The sequence below is a fragment of the Lotus japonicus genome, chromosome 4, assembly GCF_012489685.1.
Source record: "Lotus japonicus ecotype B-129 chromosome 4, LjGifu_v1.2".
NCBI classification, from domain to species: domain Eukaryota; kingdom Viridiplantae; phylum Streptophyta; class Magnoliopsida; order Fabales; family Fabaceae; genus Lotus; species Lotus japonicus.
This window is the reverse complement of record NC_080044.1, coordinates 24,240,140-24,264,710: the sequence shown is the minus strand read 5'-3', so window position 1 is coordinate 24,264,710 and position 24,571 is coordinate 24,240,140. Positions and strand designations below refer to the sequence as shown.

The 24,571-nt window shown below is 33.3% G+C and overlaps 1 protein-coding gene across 1 annotated transcript; it reads left to right on the top strand.

Annotated features, from left to right (window-relative positions):
- Positions 1 to 15,487: 15,487 nt before the first annotated feature.
- LOC130713769 (uncharacterized) lies at positions 15,488 to 21,531 on the top strand. Its single transcript, XM_057563567.1, has 10 exons — positions 15,488 to 15,838; positions 16,650 to 16,719; positions 17,538 to 17,662; positions 17,954 to 18,062; positions 18,154 to 18,217; positions 18,305 to 18,360; positions 18,507 to 18,614; positions 19,362 to 19,511; positions 20,527 to 20,697; positions 21,059 to 21,531. Exons 1-10 carry the CDS (start codon positions 15,597 to 15,599, stop codon positions 21,290 to 21,292), a joined length of 1,329 nt encoding a protein of 442 aa, XP_057419550.1. The 5' UTR covers positions 15,488 to 15,596; the 3' UTR covers positions 21,293 to 21,531.
- The last annotated feature ends 3,040 nt before the right edge of the window (positions 21,532 to 24,571 follow it).

Below are 24,571 nucleotides of genomic sequence, written 5' to 3'. Positions count from 1 at the left end.
CATTCATCTCTAATTAGAAAATCTCCGATCATAGAGTGTAGCGATAAATAAACGTCAATAATGCATCATTGCAATTACTCTTGAAGTACTATAAAAGTGTTAAATGCAATGCTAAGAGTCCAACTAATTAGAAATATTAAATGGCTGAGTTTAAACAGTACATTAAAGCATTAAAATTTAAAAGAGATATGTGATATGTAAGTCATTTTCATATCAATAATGATTCTTGAACATTAAAACAGTAAAAACCACCTTAAACATCGTTCACATGTGGCATGGGTGCTGCGTCAGCATGTAAGTGGAGGGGGCGGGAAGTAAAATGTAAAAGTTGAGGGACTCAATGTATAATTTAGAGGAAGGTTAGAAATTTGGGGGAATTTCAGCGGGAATTGAAACTCAAAATCCCAAAATTAGGGATTTCAATTCATCGTGCTCTGTGTTTGTTCTTCTCTCTCGCAAACCCACACTTCACTCCTCTGGCTTCCTCTTCTTCTCTGATCGCCGGCGCCGGCCCCTCGACCACTCGTTGTTTGCCTCACTTCCTACTTCTCCTCTCTCGTGAAAGGGAGATCGTGGGGGTTCTGTGTGGGGTTTCTGCGTAGGTTCTAAAGGGGTCCTCACTGTGGGAATTGCCAGACTAGGTGTTGGCCTCTGTTACGTCGGTGAGAGGGTTCTACTCGCTTCCTCTTCTGGCTTCCCCTCGCTCACACTCGCTTCCGCTCCTCCGCAACTGGTTCTGACGACCACTCTCCCACCCCCTTTCGCCTACACCTATTCAAACGTAAACCAAACTTACATCTTTGATTCTTATGTGCTTTCTGGCTTTCCATTAACATGCTATATCCCTGACATGGCATCCAGTTACATGTTTTGTGTACAAAGTTTTGGTTTAATGTGATTGCACATAATCCAAAACATGTTCACTAAAAAACGAAAATTTGTAACTTCTAACTAGAATATATTTGCACATAGTCATTCAAGTGGTTTTACAATTACAGCAGTGAACCCTACTGCATACGTGCCCAACCTGTGAAGTAAGATTTCCTTCTTTGTCAGAATATTGTAAGATTTCACTAAGGTTATACCAACAACGTTTATGAGGGTTGAGAGTTGAGAGATAGCAAAACGTTATTTCATCATTTCAACAAGTATAATTTAATACAAAGTGGATTACAAATATATAAATAATAACACAAGAGGATAATGTTATACTAATGAGGAAGGATACAAAAGCAAAACTCCTCACTCACTGGGAACACAATCCATGTAATCGAAGTTCCACAGACAGGAACCGGGATGCACTTACAAAAAAATTGATTCAATGAGAGAATTGAATAAGCTCAATCCACGGTTTATGTCCATGTAATCGAAGTTCCACAGACAGGAACCGGAATGCACTTACAAAAAATTTGATTCAATGAGAGAATTGAATAAGCTCAATCCACGGTTTATGTTTGTATAAATGAATATTAAAATTTTTGTGACAAATTGACAATATATCAGAGCTTGTATTCCTTGGTAATGACGTTTCTTTCTTTTTCTTTTTTCTTTGAGATTCTAATGATGGATTCGGAATACAAGGACATAAGAAAAGTTATAAAAAGAATGATACTTTGGTTTAATGTGGCTGCTTCTTTATCTTTATCTCTATTTGTTTTGTTAATAAAATGAAAATGGTGTATGTTAAAGAAAAGAACTATTCAATCAATTTCTATGAAAGTGGCTGATAATGATTGGTTTCATTTGAAAAAACAAGGCTGAAACCTAAATCGTAAGTGGAGGAAATCTAGTATGCTTCAATCCAACATAATGCGGAGGAGAATCTCGACGCAAGGGGTGAAACCCAAACCAAGTTCAAAGCTCCCGACCATGGAGGAAATTGGGGGACATGTTTGTATTAACCTTTTGAATATTGAAACTTTTCACCGTTCATTTTAAAGTTTTACGGTTTGTAAGTTTGTTAATTGTTTTCCCCATTATAGAACTAGCGTCTTCATATATTGTAACATGATACTTCAATTAAAATCACTTCTGATGATTCATTGCCATTTTTTATTTATGTGTTAGACACAATTGTCAACCACATGATCTTCTTGAGGTCAATAAGAATCTCACTAGCCTTCAAAAGACTCAAATAAATGCTACCCCGTTCTAATGGTTAATGAAAATTCCCAAAAAATTACCAATCAATGGGAATTTACTGTATGAATTAGTTAGTCGGTGGGTAGGGCGTCGTTTGGGTTTTACAATACAAAGTACGGTAGTTCCTTTTACCCCTTTAGATGTTTACTTTGCAACTGGGCTGCGCATTGTAGGGGAAAACGTGATTTTTTATCAAGATGAAGAATGTTATACTAAAAGTTTGTTCAATGGGGGGAAAAATCATGATCCCAAGAATAGTTGAACAACTAAAAAAGTTTAATGGTGCTGAACTTGTCAAAGACTTTTGTCGGTTGTATATACTTCTTGGCTTCGCAGAATTTTATTTCCCTAATACCAACTCTATTGTGCATAGTGGTTTGTTGAGGACTTTAGACGACCTACGTTCACTTGATAAATATAGTTGGGATTTTTTGTATATGATGTTTTGGTTTGTGGCTTGATTCAAGCAGCTAAACAATTTCGTGACGTAAAAAATCCACACAGAATGTTTGTAAGAGGTTGTGCAGCAGTTTAACATGTACAAGATTTTAGATCATTCTTGCTTATATTTGTGTTTATGTTTCTATGATTTGATCATGAAGTATATGATGCACATACAGATTTGGGCTTTAGAGCATATGTCATTGCATCACAGATTCACAGTGTCAAATTTAGTTATGGAACTACATTTCCTTAGTTTTTGACATTGACCTCATTTTACCTTAGGGAGGAAGAAACTGTCCACAATGTTTGAAAACACTTCGATAAGAAAATGAAGCATTGTATTGAATCTTTGTTGTATTCTGCTAATTTGTAATAGGTTTCCTCTTCTAATTACTCTGTCAACAATTAGCTGCACCAAATGAAGATCTTGAACATTAAATTTCGAGGAAAGCCATGCAAAAGGTACCTTGTTGTTTTCTCCAGTGGCATCATCCCATTTACCAATCAAGATATGCCGCACATGATATTGATGTGTTAGATGCAAAGGTTAAGGACCTACAAGATAAGATATTCATCCTTGGTGAAGAATTGAGAATGATAGATCTTAATCTACAAACATCACTTCAGTTTAAATATCCAACCACAATTAATACCAATTTGGGTGGAAACATATGTTTGAAAATATGAATGATGAATCCCCATATGTGCTTGGTGTTTCCATATGTAAGCCGGGCGTATGAGTTCATAACAAATTACTCATAACTCACTCTTATAGATTTACTAATTTATATATATATTACTTTTTTTTTCATTTGATGTAGGTGAATGCCATAATATACTCCATGATAGCTTGACATGATGTATGCACAATTCCGTCTAATGTTTTTGCTCTAATTAGGCAAAAGATATTTTGAACGTGCTTGTTTGACCATTTCTTGTGCAAGTACCTGAAGTGAGTGCTTACATATTATTCCTCTAAATTGAAAAGGTAAGCATGTGCACTTCATGTCATGGTCATTACGATTGAAGACGACTTGAAAGACTCATTCCTTTAGACGCCCAACCATATGCATTTCTACCATTACTTCATATATGCAAATTGGCCTGTCAATGGTGATTATGCAGACATAACAAGTCATCTTTGCTCGGAATACAATTTGCACTTCATTATATTTAGAATGGGTATATTCCTGCTGAAATTGCCTCTCAATATAGGAATTTGAACCATAAGGGACAATAATGTGGAAAGAACGAAAATATGCCTTATATTCTTTTTCAGCTTTGTCCTTGAGGGCATTATCATACTGTATAACAAATTGTTGCAATGATGTACGAGAGTTTACATATCCATCAAATAATGCATTCATACTTTCACTCCATTGTGTGGTTGACATTCCAGCCCAAAAGTTCTTCTTTATAAAAGAACGGACCCATCTTGGCCGCTCCATATAGAGGCTAGATAGCCATTCATTGTCTAAGCCATATTTGTTTACAAAAGCATTACATGCATCTTGAGGTGTGCATGGGATAAATAATAGATGGGGATCATACCTTCAAGCTTTGCTTCCAATACGATGTACAAAAAAAACCTTCAATCTTGAGGTGTGCATGGGATAAAGGGAAAATGTGATCATTTTCCGCTGAGTGAGACTGGAGAACGACGAAGACTCTTTTTTAATGAGATATTTTGGTGTTGGTGATTTTGTTTTGCACACCTATATATTATTTTTTTAAAGAAGATAAGTATTTTTTTAATGTAAGAGAAATATTGTTAAATACACACAAATGCATATTTGGACAATATATTAATTTTCACAATACCTTTAGATCTCCTTTAGTGGTTAGGATATGGTAGAGAATTCAATAAGACCATGATCTGATAAGAGCATAATAGACTCTTATCATATTATATTATGTGTTTGAGGTGGACAACAGAAGAGTGAGATATGATAAATAAGTGCATGGTCAGTCCTTGTACATATATATATACAATCCACAATTCAATTAAAATTACATATTGAACGATTCAACTAAAATTACACGTTGAATTATCTGTCTTTTTAAATGTAATGGAAGATATGCATCTTCCAACACTATGATTTGGCGACTATTCATGGATGCAACACCCATTTACAAACAAATTCACAACGAATTTGATTGATTTCAACCTGAACGTGCAATTGTAATTTAATATATGTTTCCAAATTGTTATATAATTTTGTTTATGTAGAACAAAAATAAGATTAATTATAAACATAATAATAATAATAATAATATTCTGAAATCAGAATAATTTTGCATTGTTAGACCTCCCCATCTTGGGACATCGTCCAAATATCCATGTATTTTAATACATGGAAACCGCAATCATGCCCATACGAGCACATATATGTTAATTACCTTAATGTACACAACATAGACTTTTTATTCAATGAACATATGACAATATAAGCACGTAAGTGTTGACACTTTAAAAAAGTCACCCATTGTGCTGCTGGGCAAGTTATTATACAAAATTTGCAAAGTGAAGTTATGTTTATCCAACGTATTGTCCAGCATGCACAACAACTCCTCAAATCAGCCCTTCTAATGAACAATGTACAAGTTTTAACAAGGAAAAAGCAACGAAATTGGTCTTCATAAGTAACATATTAAAAATTACGCACATAAAATCTGACTAACTTATCTTAATTAGATGAAATATGAATTTTAGTAGTTGTCATACCAATAAACTATTGAGCATCATCAAATCCGCACTTGACTGAGGATGTTTCCCAAGTGAAACTAACACATACAAGAGTTTGTGATTCTTATCCACCACGTAGCAGAACCAATGTTCCTCAAATAATGCAGGTGCAATTATCTACAATCAATAAACGACATCAACTTCACATTGCTCAATTTTGTATATGCTTTACTGATAGTTGTATTGGATACTTATTAAATTACAACGCCTCAGACTATTCAGTGCATTATTATCATGAGGAACTTTTGTAATGGTTCTCTTACTCTAAATTGGACACAATTCAGGCCGAAACAAATCCAGCTCATTTTTCACCTTATTCTACCAACAAAAAATATGCAATTAGTATCTACATAAGATAATTTAAATGACAACATTTACTTTGAAGATTACTCACGACTAAGAGATGACCAAATATGTAACGGGTAACAACTCTCGTTCGTTCTCCTTCATTACGCATGAAGACCTTGGATGCTAGTAAGAAAATCTATGACATCACATACGAAATAAAACAATTTGCATCATATCAGTAATGCAATAGTAGTTATTCGGCCAAATGCACAAAACTATTGAAGCATGATTGTCAAGTTAGTAATCACCAAAGTGTTGACGCAACTTCTTGGTCTCATGAACAGCATGTCCTGACGGCTAAGGTATTGATCAAACATCAACAATGATCATGCACATTGAGCATCACTAGCATGTAATTAAGATACCGACTAACAAGCATGACGTGTAAGTCAAAAAAATTATATTGAAACATACTCTGATTTTCCACCATCACTCAGTATCTTATGAGTGCAAAAACTATGCAACTTCTTCAAAAGTTTCTCTTTTGCAAATGGAGGAGGATTTCACTCTTAATGGTTGAGGTAACTCATCATGGCATGCAGACTTATCATCATGAACTTAATCGGGGCATGCAAGTTCATTGTCATGTTCTTCATCAGTTGCTGTAGTGGGCGTTTACTACAAAATTAAAAACGTTTTTATTATGTCCACCTCTTGCTCAAGTATCAATACTTTATATCCAAGTTCCTTAAATTGCTCACTCAATCGCTCATGTTTACTATATATATCCTCATTGTCACGAGTGAGACATTTCTAGTGACAAAAATCATTGTTTGCTTTAGTCATCGCTTGCCTGAGGAACTCATACTGATCAATCTCCTCTTTAGAGGAAGCCAAGTGTTCAACAAATTAGAGCATCACAATTTGAATTGTAAATTTATTAAATATCCATCAACAATATTCAAAGTTTCTAAAACATGTAACTAATTAGAGGACTTTTTAGGGGTTATTACAGGATTCTTTTCAAATGTTGTTGCAATAGTTGTGCTCCTCATATTAAGTTTTTGCCACTGTAAAAGGTGTGGAAATGAAACACTTGTTGGTTGCTGACATTTTTTTTTCCAGAGACACACGTGCTCCAACGCCTAGATCTACAACATTGACCATGACTTGTAGATAAAATTGATTCGTTGAACAAAATAACAACTTATGTTGACGGTGTATTACAAAAAACAACATAAACAAAAGAATGATATACTGGGTCTTGTACATACAATATGAGGCCTAAGGCGAAGATTTCAAAGTTATTTTATTTTGACAAGAACTTGAAGAAATTTAATGTACCATACAAATTATCAATTTTTATACTAACCTTCTAGGTTTTCGAAGTCGCAAAATCATTTATTAGAGTTTCATAAAGAATTATTTCTAACATTTCGCTTCAATAAATAAGATAGTTAATTATTCAATCTATCTTGTAACAATATTGTTGATTTAACTAATTTTAATTTTGAAAAACTTCTTTTAGTAGTATAAACCGTTACAAGATTGTCCATAAAATTCAATAGACAATATATACATTTGAAAAAGAATTTAAATTCTTAATAGAACTTGAAACGTAAGGAATGAAACATTAAGAGATTTTGCAACACTTTAATATCAAGTATCTTATTTGATAATTCACTTCAAGGTATAAACAATGAATTTTTTTAGAGAAAAAACAATGAGTGAAACTACAAATACATAAGTAAAAAAAAAAACTAACGTTTATGACTAAACACAATTAATTTTTTAATTTTGAAAATGTAAAAATAACAGGTATTTTGTTTATTAGTTTTTTGGAAAATGTAAATTTGATAATTTAAAACACTACTATTAATAATTGTTAAAAGTTACACTTCCCACATTTCACTCCGAGTTCTCACATTTCATTGTCATATTACAATTGAGATGACATAATTTTTCACTATTCTATTACCTCTTTTAGGTATCAATAAAATATACTACATAGGTAAAACTTTTTTGGGGCCTTAAGAAATTTTTGGGCCTTAGGCAACTGCCTAATTTGTGTAAAGCCTTATACGACCCTGATGATATACCTGTAAGGCTGTAACACAACTGCGCAACCTGTAATAGTAACTTAGTCAGAATTCATACCCTTACTAACATACCTTGTTGATCAAGTTAAGCTAGCAGATCTTGAATCATATATAGCAGCACCCCAATTGTACTGGTTAAGAGAATGTCGGTTATCCAACATACTTAACAAAGCACCATTCACAGGAGATGTTGTCTTTGAGAAATTGAATACAAAAAAGGCAAGAAGTAAATACAGCCTACAAAAGTCATCAACGTCTTCATCACGCTCAAACAATTTTAGTTGTTCAACAATAGTGGGGTTGCTTATATCTTTTCCTTCAAATAAGAATCTTGTATGACTTTTTCTGGGCCATGCATCAATACTCTTTCACCAACTATACACAACCCTAGAGAAAACATACATGTAGAAGAGTAAATTTAAAAACATGGCTTTATACTCTAAAAACCTTTGAGGTGCTCATCCCACCGATACAATAATTCAAGTAGCAGAGGGAAAGATAGTACTAATCTTTCTCTCATTTGGATGGTCCATCTAAATGGGGTGGACTTAATCCGAGCCTTCTGCGCCTGCGCTGCAGTAAGATCACGGTTAACTTCAACCAGGAAGTTGGTTCTACACTTATGCCTCAAATGAACCTGTGAAAAAAATGATGCATAAAATTTGACAATTTAAAGACCTTATTCCAAAACCCATAAAAGCATTGCCATATATTGTTAAAGTTTGGTACGTAGTTATTTGCAATGTTTCACAAAATAAAGCATTCATTGTTAGTGCACAATAATAAATCAACTCAACTTGATAATCAATTTTACGTTATAATGTTACGTAATGCATCACCCAAAAACCTACACATTAATAATATAGTATCAGAACCATGATAATACCTAGAGAATTCAATTGTAAACATGAAATATGAAAACATAAACTTAGAATCTCATGAAGTACATGCTTGATGAACATCTAATTTAGGGGGAAATCTTTGAGTATAAGTGCTGCCTAACTCTTAAATCGTAAAACACCATTCACTCCATAGTTCATATTCTTGAAGAAATTTCTTAGTTTTAGTAAATAAATTGATTTAAGAGAAAATTATAATGTTTTATACATTGTATTGATTGCACAGGACCAACCAGATAGTTAAAATCAATGTTATTTTCTTTGACTCTCTGTCCAATACATATCGTTGTGGATTTATAATGTAAATTAAAAGATTTGTCATAGAGGAGTAAGTTAACTACAAATATAAGTTACCTATCCATGAAAGTTATACTAACCAGTAAGCATGCCCCAACATTTTCTATTCAAGTAAAGTCTAACTGGTTTAAGAAAAACATAAGTAATTGAACATAGTAATCAAAGTATCAACACGAATAATATCATTATCAGCACATGAATAAAACCAAGAACATAATAAAAAACATTGTTAAGTTTTATTTTAGATTAACACAACAGTATTAGCAATTATTTTATAGCCAATTTTAAAATAGTTACCATGTTCTTCCTTGTTTCCTTGTTTTCTTGTACGTCATTTTTTGTAACATGTAAAAATGAAAGATCAACATTATGACGTACATTGTAAACCACATGGGTGAAGTCACCAGGTTTGTAAGCGATCAGCTGAAGACAAAAGGTAAGTGAAAATAGAGAAAAAGACAAGATCAAAAAATAAGAAAGACAACAGGAGAAACATATCCAATAAATTTGAAATTTCATTTTCAAAAAATAGAGAATTGCAAAATTTTGCAAGGGAGGTGTTTTGAGTGGGGGCATTTTTCTGAAATGGTGACACGCCCCGAATTTGACACTACTGTCATCTAAATTAAACTTTTAATTTAAGTTTACAATTAATAGAATAACGGTTTTGGTGTAGAAGATATGTTAAGAGAATATATATACACAGATAATGTAAATGGCTTTACAAAATAAAATAAAAAACTATACATGGTTAAACAAACTAGGAACCATGGAGATTCCACCATCGTCAGTCACACTCAAGCTAATATTGATACTATCCAAAAAAAAAAAACAAAGGAAAGCATAAATCACAAACCCAAAACAAAGATAATAAGAGATATCATAAGGGATTTAATAAATAGAAGTGAACAATAAAATTTCTTGGATGCATCATAAGGGATTTGATAAGCATTTACACTAGATTTTTTAATTAATCAAGTTGCTAAATTCTTCTTTGTCTAAACATACTTAACCTGTGTCAGTTTGTTTTCTTTGTATAATACATATATGCGTTGTAAGTTGTAACTTTGCGTTTAATTAGGGCTCCACTTGTAAAAGTAGGCACCTGTCAAGCACTTTCAATAACTTCTCCCTAAAGCAAATAATGAATTGTTCAACTGCAATTATTGGGTTTAATATCATCCCTCACATATCTTATATAGTAATTAAGTAATATCATGCATCCTTGTAATTGCTCTTTAGGTTTTTTTTATAAGCAAATAATATATTAAATAAGCACAAGGTTGCTAACCCAAATACAAAAAGAAGAAGGAAAAAGAAAAGGAATAGAAAAAACATATTCAAAGAATGTTCCATAACTTAAAAAGAAGCAATCAAGACTTAAATAAACTTTAACAAATAATTTCTTGTTTCTGTTTTTATGACCTTGAAACTTCACCAACATCAAGAAACTAACTTATGGCTTTTCAGGAAAGCGGCCCAATACTTTCACAAACCAACAACAACAAGCCAACAACAATGTCTTTGCATAGCTAAACCTGATGAGAATTAATTTACACTACATCAAACAGCAGTCATAAGTAATCAACTAAAAATGATAAAAGGAAAACCATCAATATGTTAACTATTTACCTTTTCTAATATCAAAGCATAATAGAAATGAGTTTCTTGGTTGTATAGATTTTTCCACACTTGTTGCAATCACTGAGAAGTCAATACCAATATTGAATTCCAACCCTCCAAAAAGTCCATAATTATCAGCATGTGGCAAATAGCTCCAAAATATTAACATGTGGTCATTAAGGAAGTTGGTGTAATGATTCCAAAAATGACTACTACTACTAACTATTGAGTCACATGTGTAATTTTATCCAACATGTAGTTGTGACTGAGAAGATTTTCCAGCTCGTGTTGATCCTCCATACCTCCCAAAACTTGTGACTCCTTGTATCTCTTGATGACATGAAAAGATAACAACAAATGGTAAACATTTACTGTATTAAAATTTTAAAACACAATGAAAAGGAAGAAGTCAATACCTTGCACAATCTTTTCAGTATTCTCTAAATCTTCATTGAGGTTGATATCTTTGAATTGATACATAGAGGGAGTCAACCAGTTTTGGGGACAAATTAAACCCTCTGCCACTCTTGGACTTAGACAGCTTCTAAAGCTGTCCAAAATTCTATCACTAATTCTAAATGCACTCTCAGGTGCCACAATTGAAACAAGTGTTGCTAGAACATCTCTGACCATGGAAGATAATATGGGGAACCTATTGGAATTTTGCCCTCACCAAACCAGCAACTCAAATTTGTCATTTCTAATAACACAAGCTTCATCTAAGTATGTTGTTCAAGCTCATTTTGTCTATTAATAGAACTTTTTTTCATCAAATTCTTCTTAAAAGCATCTGCCCATGCTAAATATGTTGGAACTTTAGTAGGAACAATGTTACCCCATGCTTAACATCCTCTAATGGGCTATGAGATGTATGTCCGGTCTCATCATGTTCCTTAAGGGTAGCAACACACTGGTTATATATTCTAGACAGACTCTTAGCCACATTAGTTGAGATTTCTTTTAAGAATATTGGGTCTTCTCCATACATTTGTTGAAAAGACCATTCAACATAGCTAAACTTGTAATGAGGGTCAAAGATAACCACAAAGTACAATAGTTTATTCATGCCTACAACTTTGCCTCAATACTTGTCATATTTCAGCTTCATCTCCACACTCATACTTCTCAAAATAGAGTTGGAGCTTAAATATATAAGACTCTCTATGCTCACAATGGATTAAAAACAATTGGTGAAAAACTGAATGTAGAGTCATATGAAATGATGAAGAAAATATTTTTTTTCCTCATAGAAAATTCTTAGAAATTTAACAAACACTCTTGCAATCTCCTAATCCTCAATAGTAGGGGGACCAACAATCCCAAAATAGTCCACATATTTGAGTCTTCAAATACAAGCTTTTCAAAAGTTAATTGAAATTTCTCAGTTGCTTCTAACATCATGAAAATGGAGTTCCAATTAGTAGGAACATCAAGACATACTAATTTTTTTTTAAGAAATACTTACAAACTCAATACACTCTTTGAACTTTGCAAGTCTTTGATGGAAATACCTCACAAACCTAATAGTATTTCTAATGCCTGAAATAGAATTGTTCAAGGCTTTTAAACCAGTTCATTCATATTCTTCACTCTCCTTTTTTTGGAAAATTATGGCTACATCATTAGATGATGCATTACCAACTATTATTGTAGACAACTTCCTTAGTCCCCATTCCTTCAATACCTCCTCTACTTGTCTATCAATGGTACACCTTTATGGTTTAGAACTCAGGAAAAACTAATAATGCTCTTTTGGTACCTCCACTCATTATCTATAAAGTGTGCAGTGATAGTTAGATAACTAAAGTTTTGAACAGAGGTCCATCAATATGTTGAGAGTGACACGTTGCAGTTGGATCTAAAAAAGGCTCTCAACCTCACCTTTTCATCTAGGTACAGTTGGAAATAATTCCTAATGACTGTAAATCTAGAGGGGACACTAAATTTTGGTTTGATGACTCGGGGATATTCTAGTACTTTTGGGTCTTTTCTTTTCTTTAATTTGATTCATTTGGAGTTCTTTGTTGAGTTTTAGTATTCTTGGGTCCTTTGTGTGGTATTTATGCATTTGCATTGTTAGATTAGTTTTTAGCCACCGCTCTTCAAAGCTAAAACTCTCATGAAGCATGGCACAATGTCTAAGTTTGCTGAAAGATTCAGTCCATTGGAAGTATATGGAATTTTTTTTGAAATACATTATTCAAACACTCTTTCTTTAGTTCTTGTGTTTATTTTCAATTGGTATTAGAGTTTGCCTCTAGGGTAACACTTTAACAGGTATATAGGAGATACAACCATGGCCGTACACAACAAGTTGCATCCACAAGCTCTTCCACTCACAAGCCTCCCTTCATTGATGGCTCAGACTACTCCTATTGGAAATTGCATGAGACTATTCCTGGAGGCCAACAACTACAAAATGTGTCTTCACAACCTCAATTGACAATTCAGAGGATGATGCAGAAAATCAGTTACAAACTGAAACCCTTGATGATGCATATGAAGAACTACTTATTAACTCTGATGCTTTAGCATCCAAATATAGGGATGTAAAAAGAAAGTTCTCTCAACTCCAAGAAGAGCTTGAAACATGCACAAAGGGAGTACCATACTTGTCTAAGAAAATGAATAACTTACGAAAAATGATTCTTCTGAAGAATTGGTTTCTCTTAAGAAGAAAGTAAACATTCTAGTTGAAGACCTTGCATCTTTTACCTCAGGGCATGAAAATTTTACCACAACTTTTACCACAAGGAAATCGTTTACCATGTGGTTGCCTCTTTACCTCATGAAAATTTCAGATGATGTTGGGTAGCAATAGAAAATCTTATGATAAAACTTGCATTGGTTTTGAAGAAAAGAATGAATCATTGTTTAAGAAAACAACATCTGACATTACTTTTGTATTCATCTACCTCATCATTTGCTAAAAAAACTGTTTTTTTGCAAAAGTTAAGATACATCAAGTTGTTCTCATGCTTTCTATCTTTCAATATAATTATTCTCCTTTCGAAGAAAAAAAAAAGATAGAGCATACTGCGGATAAACTGCCTTAATAAAAAAAGGATAGAGCATACTGCGGATAAACTACCTAAAACCATGATTTTAGGACAAAACGAACACCAACAGTGATTCCTGGACAATGGACGCTCACGACACATGACAAGAGAATTCCTAAAGCTCCAAGTTAGAAAAGATGGTGGATCAATCACCTTTGGTGGGTACTAAAAAGGTATCATCATACGTGAATGTAAAGTTGATAAAGCTCCACTTTCAGTGTTAAGTGTTCTTCTAGTTAAAGGTCTAGAACATAATCTACTCAACATAAGTCAATTTTGTGATAATGGGTTCACCTTCTCTTTTAACAAAATAAGTGTATAGTCTCTAACAATCTTGGTAAAGTCATATTTGAAGCTCACAAACAAGGAAATTTATATAAGATTAACTTGAAAAATCTTGCTAAATAAAATGTAACATGTCTAGTATCTTTAAAGGATGATAAATGACTTTGGTACATGAGACTACAACATTCTTCTCTAAACACCATTACAAAAATAGTTAAACATAACTATCGATTGAAGAAATTTATAAGAGTAGCCTAGAAAGGATAGGATGTAGATACAAAATCATAGCATGTTCAATAATATATATACATATACAATCAAATCATAATATTTACGTACCTGGTACAAGGGAAGAGGAGTCCATATTCTTGAACCGTGTGAGAATATTGCTCTCTTTTCTGATAAGCGTGTAGAGTAGATTAAGTTAACTGTGGTCTGCTAAAGCTTTCCCAAATAATATGTTTTTCAGTTTTTTGTAAAATAATGATTTTTTAAAAAGTTGAAGCAAACATCTTATAATTATAGAAAAATATTTTTTAATTTCACACAAATTATTTATTATCTTAAAAATATAACATTAACTTTTACTTATTTAATTTTCTATATTTTTATTAAATTAAATAGAATAAAACAAATCATTTGTAATATAAAGTTAGTGTTGTGCGGGAACAATATGCATATGAGATAAGTGTGATAACTGATATGTAAATAGGTTTGATAAGTAAATAGGTTTAGTAAAAAACATAGAAGGCTAAAAGTGAAATTTTAATAAAATAATAGGGATAAAAATGAGAATATATTTAATAAGCTATAAGCTACCTGAGTTAGCTTATAGCTTTAAGCTTTAAGCTACTGAAATAAGCTTATTCACCAAACATTTTTAAAGAGCTTTTAAGCTAGTCAAATAAGCATTATGCTAGCTAAAATGACATGTCAAGCATAGTCTTAGTATTTGGTATGCTAAAGCTTTCCCAAATAATATGTTTTCAGTTTTTTGTAAAATAATAAATTTTTAAAAAGTTGAAGAAAACATCTTATAATTATAGAAAAATATTTTATAATTAAAAAATGAGCTAAAAGAAGAGCTCTATGTTTTTTTTTTGGTAGATAGAGCTCTCTAATAGTATAGTAGTTTTTGAAATAATCAATTATTTCTAATGCATTTTTAAGTGATTCTTTTTATAAGAAAAAATTTATTTATGTTTGTCTTATAAATGGATTTTACACTGTTTGGATACAACAAAATTCAAATGTAAATTAGAAGCATTTTTTACTTAATTTGTAAAAATTTTAAAAGAGTGTTATGTTGTTTTTTCTCTTTCACTCTACCATTTTCCACATAACTTAAATGTCTCATTTCAAGAGTGTTATATCATATTTAATAGTATCATCTTAAAAACATGACAAACACATAACTCAACTCATACATTATGTGTTATGTTCACTTTTTATATGTCTAACAAACACTACCCTAAAAAATTTATTAATCAACCACCATAGTGCACTAATGATGAGATATTGATTGAGAGGAGATATTAATCCGTGGCATATATGCTGAGCAAAAATATATATAATAAAATAATTTGGCATTGCGTGGGGTGTGAAGAAATAGAAGAGAGCGTAGTGACACCTCATTTGATGTTGTTATTCACCAATCTGGTTCCACTTCCAGTTAGTTGTTTTTGCAAGAAACGCATTGACTCACTTCGCTGGTATGGCTACCACGCTTTGGACACCAATCTACAATCTCAAACTCCAACTCCAAACCACTACTACTACTACTACTACTACTACTACTACAACACACTCCCATAAACTAGTAAACGCAAACCCCTCTAGAGCTACGCAGCGTCGTTTTGGTTCCGCAATCAGAATCCGTTGCAGCAACTCTAACAACTACAACAACACAAAACCACCCCAATCTGAGTCCATTCAAGTTTACTCGCAAATCGAGAGGCATGTATTGTAACTCCCCCTTCACTCTTTTACTCGCAAATCGAGAAGCACAATTTTGTACAATCACTGTTGAGTTACTTGATTTTTCTTTGAGTTCAAAATTCCCTAATGTTTTGAGTAGCTGGAAATTATAAATTTATTATTTGAAGGGAAAATTGTTTAGTGTGCTCTTGGGTTGAGATTTAATCATGTTAGAATTGCAAGATGACAAGAAAAGTGAGTCAGAGAATTTTTTTATAGACAAATGTTACTTGTTAGTAATGTTAGTAAATTAGTCTCTCCTCAGGTTCGAACTTGGACCCGTCACCCTTCATTCTCCCAACCCTTATGTCCCCTAGTTGAGCTAACGCTCGGGGATGAAGAGAGTAAATTGAGTATCATGTATCTATGATCAATTTCTAGTTCTAGCAGAAGCTACCTTCAGAATAACTAATCTTAGCACACTGAACCATAACTACCAGAAGTACAGCTAGTATGTAACTGAAAGCTAATTGAGCCATAACAAATCACATGCACATGTGAACAGTTAGCAACAGAGAGGGTATAGAGGCACATGTCTCTAACAATTAGCAAATTTTATTTTTGTAACATAAATTTATTTTTTTATGTTTAATCTAAGGACTATCTAGGATTCAGTGTGTGTAAGAAATTCTCTTTAAGGCCCGGAAATTTAAATGGCAACCTGTATAAATGTGGACGGGGGAATAATCTCAAAAGATCAGACCAGTGATAACAAAACTAAGCTGTTCAAATTAAAAACTGCAGTTTTTAGCTGATGGGGCGTGTTTTTTTATTTTATTTTAATTCGCAGATTACTCACGGATTCTGTTAGACAATCACAGGGTGCATGGTGGAGTTCCGCAGACTGGACTGAAGTTGAGGTATATAGTTTTATAGTGTGATACATTATTCAGTATCATATAATGAAAGTTTTACTCATGTTGAGCAGTTTGTCCTTGTGTATTTGGTACCTAGCTTTACTGCTTTAGGCTTGTCTAGTTATTGAAAAACATTTTTTTTTTCATTTCATATTTTTACTAAAAGTTACAAAAAGATACCTGCATTGTTTCACTTTTCTTTCATGTATTTGTTTGGGAAATAGTTAAAATAGTGCTTTTAGTGTTTTCAAACCATTTTCTTAATGTTCCTGTAAGATAGCTCAAGTGGTAGGAGCTGGGGGACATATGGGTTGGGTACGGGGAGGTCTCAGGATTGATTCCTGGCACGTGCAATTTATTTTTCCGATGTACAAAAAAAAAACCATTTTCTTAATAAATCCTTGAAAACAGGAAACAAATTGTTGTAATTTTATCATTATTCGTGAAAACACAAAAGGAAAGCTAATCAGTTATATATTTAGTTATTCTGGAACAGACTATCCTTCCTTGAAGCAGCCTGATAAAGATGACAGTCATAAATACAAAACACCATAGTTCAGAGACATATTTTGTTGGCAAGCAGTTTCTGGAATAGCCTAGGATGTTTTATTGTAGGATTGACTTTTTATTGACACCTTTGGAGCCTCATTACATGAATGACTTTATATATCTTCAATATTTTATTTAACACCACAACCAGCAATATGGTTTTCGCTCACCACTCCAGAAGTCTCTTGGAAGAGAAAATTATCTTTTATTGTCCTTAAAAGTTAAAATGTTATGCTCTAAAAACTTAGTACATACTCATTGTATAATTTCAGGGATCATGGGTTCTCAAACCCAAAAGCTCCAAACCCAATTTCGTTGTACACTTTGTCGGAGGTATATTTGTTGGAGCTGCTCCTCAGCTCACCTACCGATGGTTTCTTGAGCGTCTCTCCGAAAAGTAAGTCCTTTTTGTTCTGTTCCTGAAATCCACCGAATTATGTTCTTATCACACAAATTGATTGTGAGGTATGATAATTACCTTTGTTGTGTGCCTCATGAAGGCTCTTTCCTTTTCTCTTTTAAATGCATATCTGGTTATCTTGGTGTACTATCTCTGGATGTTCCAATTCCCGGTTGAACTCTTATTTGTTTTATTAAATATCCTCAAATCTGGATCATATTCATTTTAGACTGGGATCCAGGATCTATGCATGCAAAAAACTAATTATAGAACCTTTTCTGTTACTAGGGGTGTATTGATCATTGCGACGCCATACGCTAGTGGGTTTGATCACTTCCTCATTGCAGATGAAGTACAGTTCAAATTTGATAGGTGCTACCGCTTACTGCAAGAAACAGTGGGTTTCAACTTATTATCAGAGGGCTAGTTTCTTTCTGTTTCTAATTTTTTGTTTATGAGGAAAATGTTTAAAATACTCATTGATTCAGATCCAAGACCTTCCTATTTTTGGTGTTGGCCATTCCTTGGGTTCGCTTGTCCACCTTCTGATTGGTATATTAAAGATCTCACGCTGAACTTTATTGTATAAGGTCAATTGATTTGATTTGTGGATACTCAATAAATTGGTTATTTTACCAGGATCAAGATATGCAGTGCAAAGGTCTGGAAATGTTCTCATGGCATTCAATAACAAGGTATTTCATCCAGCAACCAACTTTCTCTCTCTCTCTCTCACACACACTATCTGCCTTGGCAGAAGGCGTATTTTCTCAGTAGTTCCTATTTAAGAATCTTCTTTTTGATTCAATCATGATTGGTTAATTTTCTTACATTGTTGCAGGAAGCAAGTTCAGCTGTCCCTTTGTTCTCTCCAGTTCTTGTTCCAATGGCTCAAAGCATTGGTCCACTTCTATCAGATATTTTTTCTTCACCAACTCTACGAGCAGGGGTCAGTATTACTACATAATTGTCTAGCCTGAAAATGGAGGAAGAGATCTATTAATATTTTCTAGGAGAAATATCAACAACCTCCCTCGAGGTATTTCAAATAGAATTTGGCTCCTTTTCTGTTTAATGTCATATTACAACAACCTTCCCTTCAGGTTGACAGAAAATAAATTAACTAGGGGCAGACATATCCAGATGCAGACAAATTCTATTTGCTTTGGTATATCTTGCAAAATGCTTTTCAAAGAGTAGTGTGAAATTCAATTGCAATTTTTCACCAATAATTGCAGAGACGAAGAAGCATAGGATTTCATAAGGGAAGTTGTTGCTATATGATATTAAAACTGTGAGTCAAGTGCTACATTAGAAACATCAGAACTCAGAAGTACTCTTCACTTAATCATGACAAAAGAGAGCTTACTATAATTTCTTCTTGAGATAAAGTAATTGCATGTAGAAGTTTACAATACTTCATGGATAGAGAGATTGTTATGTTTAGGGAGACATGTACAATATTGGAACAAGCTGGCTTGTCTCTACTCTCTTTCATTTGACCATATATCATGTAATTGCTTTGTTTACCTTGTTCTTTCAGCAATTTTTTGTTCTGACAGCCGTTGCTGTCTTATCTAGTCTGGAGAAATGTTGTGGTAGATTCTGATATTATCTTCAAGCACCACCAAGTACTTGCATAATATTAATCTCACTCCTTTAGATGGCTAATCTTAGATTCATGAAACACTTGCAGGCAGAGATGACTTTGAGACAATTAGAAAATGTTAGCCCTCCCATTATGAAGCAAGTTCTTCCTTTAGTTGAGCAGCTTCCTCCATTGTATATGGACTTGGTCAAGGGAAGAGAGGATTTTATTCCAAAGCCAGAGGAGACACGTCGACTTGTACGTAACATCTCTGATTACTAATATTACCAGCAATTTGATTCTTGTGACTACTGAAGGGTTTGTTTTATCATTCATACTGCATAATGTCTCACCTTTGCATTTCAATTCGATGTCAGTGAGCATATTTATTTTAGGCTTTAAAACTAGAATTCTCCTCTTGTATAAATTCTTTCTCTGATTATCATAAACGTTGCAATGGTGTCTGTAACTGCATCAAATTCTTAGGTTGTTGGATTTAGAGATTTATATATTCACATCTTAAAAGACAACTTTAACTAATGTCATTTTAGGTCTACGTTCTTGATATTTCCTTTTAGGTCATCGTAGCCTTAATTGTGCCGGCTTAACTGTGTAAAACTGTAACTAACTAAGTGCTTATCCAAAAAAAAAACTGTAACTAACTAAGAAGCAGCCGTTGTTAGTTAGGTAGTTGCGGTGAGCAGGCTTGTTAATAGCGCGCTATAGCGTATCGCCCTGGGGGCTCACCGCTACTCCACTATTCACCGCTATTTGCCGCAATTGCGCTCAAAATAGCGTTTTTTGGGCTTGCCGCTACACTACGCTATCCGCCATTAACAACCCTGGTGGTGAGTGAAAGTTAAATAGGAGGGAGAAGGAATTTGGAAGGTTATCTGAGTGTATCTGGATTTTAAATAGGAGAGAACTGGTCGCTCGAATACCAGTGAGGGGTGTGATACTGTGTGTTATCATTTTCTTCCTATCTGTGTGCCCATTGGTGCAACAGTAGAGTTACAGTATAGCAGTTTCAGTGATGAAGTTCATTCCAATCTGTCTAATCTGATCCAGTTCTATCACTGACTAGATATTTTTTTCCTGATTATTAGTAGTGAGTTTGTTTCTTTTTATGTAGCTTTGTACCATGTTATAACTTATAAGTTCCTTTGTAATATCATTTTGGAATCTTCAATGATAATAGTTCTATTCTCACTTTCAATTGCAATCTTCCAGGTTTGCATTTAATTTTCTCAATAATTGTTTCTTCATTCTTCAGATAAAATCATACTATGGTATATCCAGAAATCTTCTGGTTAAATTCAACGACGATTTGATAGATGAGACTTCAATTCTAGCACAGGTGCTTAGTTCAGAATCAGCCATTAGCTCAATTCTAGACATGTCAATACGCAAGTTGCCTGGAGATCACGGTCTTCCATTGCAGCAGGTAGGTACTTCTAGCAAATGTAACTTCGCCTCTTCTAATGGGGCTAATATATGTAATTAATATCATCATGAACCAGCTACCCAAAAGCTCAAGTTATTGGGCACACATGACTGGTTTCATACTTATTTCTAACACACTGCCTCAAAAATAGTCCATTGAGCTTGAAGCGTGGACAATGCATAGAACCTCATACCTAGAGCTGAAATTAAACTCTTTATTAGCATAATTGGAGGTAATAGGATCAAACTCTAGACCACTTAGTTATAGAGGCTCGGATACCATGTCATGAACCTATTATCTCAAAGCTTCAAGACAGAGGAATGATTTTGTAATATATTTCTAACAATTACAAACCTTGCAGGCCCTACCAGATGTTCCACCAGCCATGGCTGATGCAGTTAATCGTGGAAGCGAGCTTTTGTCAAATCTTACTGTAGGAACACCATGGGAGACAGTTGCCAAAGAAGTAGGGAGCACACTAGGCATGGATTCGAAAGTCCTTCGTTCCCAAGTATCAAAGGAGATGGATCTGCTTGTGGATGTGATATCATCCTGGATAGCCTCCAATGCAGGGCCTAAACTTCTGAGGCCATAAGGTCACACAACTAAAAAATTCATCAATAATGCAAATAGAAAAGATGTATTGTAGAAATGTATAGGTTTATTGAAGTTGGCATTAACACTTGTTCCATCCTCTCTTGTATAATGTCAATCATATTAATCAATACGAGAAAGCAAATAGAACTCTGCAAATCACCCGTTGCTGTAAAAGTATAATCTACATTGTGACGGAAATAGTTGTGATATTGAAATTATTAGTTTTTTTTTTCTGTATGCAGCCATTCAAAATTGTTGTTTGTCATATTGTTTAAAGGCACAACTGGATATTAACTTTGAATTGTTTTTTAATTTTCTTAAAAGCAACTGCTTACACAGTTCGGGGCTGAGTTGATTTTGAAATCTTGTTGATCTATGTTGAGTGTTTATGAAAATTGACTTAAATTTTGTTGGATTCGAACTTATTTGATTTTATTCTAATTTTATATTGGTAATCAAGAAACTATTTAAACAAAAAAACAAAAAGAAATCCATTCATAGTCTATTTAATTTTGATCCATATTTATCATGTAAACTTTATATTATAATCATTTGGTTGTATATCCCAATGTGAAAAAAAAAAGTTGACTGCCACAATTACTATCATTTTAAAGCAAGGGCAACTTCACTCTGCATTAAGGATTAAGGTTTGTAATCGAGAACAGAATAGGATGAAATATAATGTAACAGAATGGGTTAAAAATGTTTATAAGTTTAATTACAAATATAACCCCAACAATTTTTCAACAATATAAATTTTTTACATGCATATTATATATATGTACTGTATATGAAAAATATATTCCATTGAGTACTATTTTTTCTTAAATATTTTACCAAAATTATCATTTTATAAATTTTAAAACTATCATATAAAAATTTTAAAATTATTATTAATATTTTAATAACTATCTTGAAGTAATATTTTAAAATGATGTCATATCATAGTTGAACAAATTTAGGCTTTTAGCGGCAATCAAAGGTAATAGTATGTAGGTGTTTCCAAAAGTCACGTTGGGGCATTTGGCTCACCCTCTCTCCAAGTAGATCTGTCATTGAGTGTGTGTTTGGGACTTTCTGCATTGTCTTAACTAACAAGAGATAAAGAAATAAGCTTAAGGGATTGGAAAGTTAGAATACTTACTAGCAAAAATTAAATGCAACTCAACTTCTCAAGCTTTCAACTACTTCACACACAGCCACAAGTCATGTGGAAGAGCTTCTTGGAGGAGAAAAGGATTGCTCAAGGGATTTGAACACTAGAAAGTAAAAATGAGATTGTTTTTATTATTCAACGGGTATGTGCTACTTTAATCATTCTATTATCCAATAAGCAATTGGTGTTGCTCTAATCTAAGTAGAAAAGAAACAAAATGTTGAAATGAAGTCAGATCATAGATGGACAAATTTAGGCATTTAGTGGCATGGCATCAGAGGTAATATTGCGTAGTTACGGAGACATTTATTTTTTATGATGGGATAACTAAATATAATATTAATAAAATACTCCCTCCGTTCCTTATTAACTGTCTATTTTGAAGAATTTTTTTTGCTCCTATATATCTGTCCATTTAAAGTTTCAAGAGAGCATTAAATGATGTTTTTCCAAGAAATGCCCTTGCAGGAACAATAAATGAGGAAAGATAATATACATATTAAAGGGTGAAATAGAAAATCAAATAATACTTTTATTAAAAGTAACAAAATTAATTGCACTCCTTAATACGTGTGTTTCTTCTCTTCCTGGACAGTTAAATAGGAACGGAGGGAGTATGACACAGTATGTAGGTGTTTTCAAAAGTCACATGCGGGCATTTTTCCCACCTCTCTTCAATTAAATCTGTCACTGAGTGTGTGTGTTTGGGACTTTCTGCATGGTCTTAACTACAAGAGTTAAAGAAATAGGTTAAGGGATTGGAAATTTTAAATACTTACCAACAAAAATTAAATGTAACTCAAATTCTAAAGCTTATAACACACTGAACACACAACCACAAGCCCCGTGGAAGAGCTTCTTGGAGAAGAAAATGATTTCTCAAGGAATTGGAACACTAGAAACTAAAGGTGAGATTTATTTTATTATTCAATGGACATGTGCTACTTATTTCATTATATTATGCAACATACAGTTGGTGTTGCTCTAATCTAATTAGAAAATAAACAAAAAATTGAAATGAAGTTAGATTATAGTTGAACAAATTTTGGCCTTTAGTGGGCATCAGAGGGAGTAATATTGTGTAGTTATGGAGCATTTATTTTTTTGGTGGAGTCAACTAAATATAATCTTTAATAAAATATGGCATAGTATGTAGGTTTTTCCAAAAGTAACGTGGGGGCATTTGCCCCACCCTCTCTCCAAGTAAATTCGTCCCTAATTGTGTGTGCTTGAGACTTTCTGCATTGTCTTAACTACAAGAGATAAAGAAATAGGCTTCAGGAATTGTAAATTTAGAATACCTACCGGCAAAAATTAAATGCAACTCAACTTCTCAAGCTTTCAACACACTGCACACACAACCACAAGTCTCGTGGAAGAGTTTCTTGGAGAAGAAATGGATTACTTATGGGATTGAAACACTAGAAAGTACAGGTGTGATTGATTTTATTATTAAATTGGTATGAGCTACTTTATTCATTCTATTATCCAATAAGCAATTAGTGTTGCTATAATCTAAGTAGAAAAGAAACAAAAAGATGAAATGAAGTGAGATCATAGTTGGTCGAATATAGGCTTGTGGCATCCGAGGTAATATTGTCTAGGTATGGGGGCATTTATTTTTTCTGGTGGGGCAACTAAATATAATATTACTAAAATATGGCATTGTATGCAGGTGTTTCTAAAAGTCACGTGGAGGCATTTGCCCCACCCTCTCTCCCAGTGGATCCGTCACTTACTGTGTGTGTTTGAGACTTTCTGCATTATCTTAACTTCAAGAGATTAAGAAAGAGGCTTAAGGGATTGAAAATTTAGAATACTTAATAGCAAAAATTAAATGTAACTCAACTTCTCAAACTTTCAACACATTGCACACACAACCAAAAGTCTCGTAGAAGAGCTTTTTGGAGAAGAAATGGATTGCTCAAGGGATTGGAACACTAGAAAGTAAATGTGAGATTGTTTTTATTATTCAATGGGAATGTGCTAATTGTTTCATTATATTATCCAATAGGCAATTGGTGTTGCTCTTATCTAATAAGAAAAGAAATAAAAAGTTGAAATGAAGTTAAATTATAGTTGGACAAATTTTGGCTTTTAGTGGGCACCAGAGGTAATATT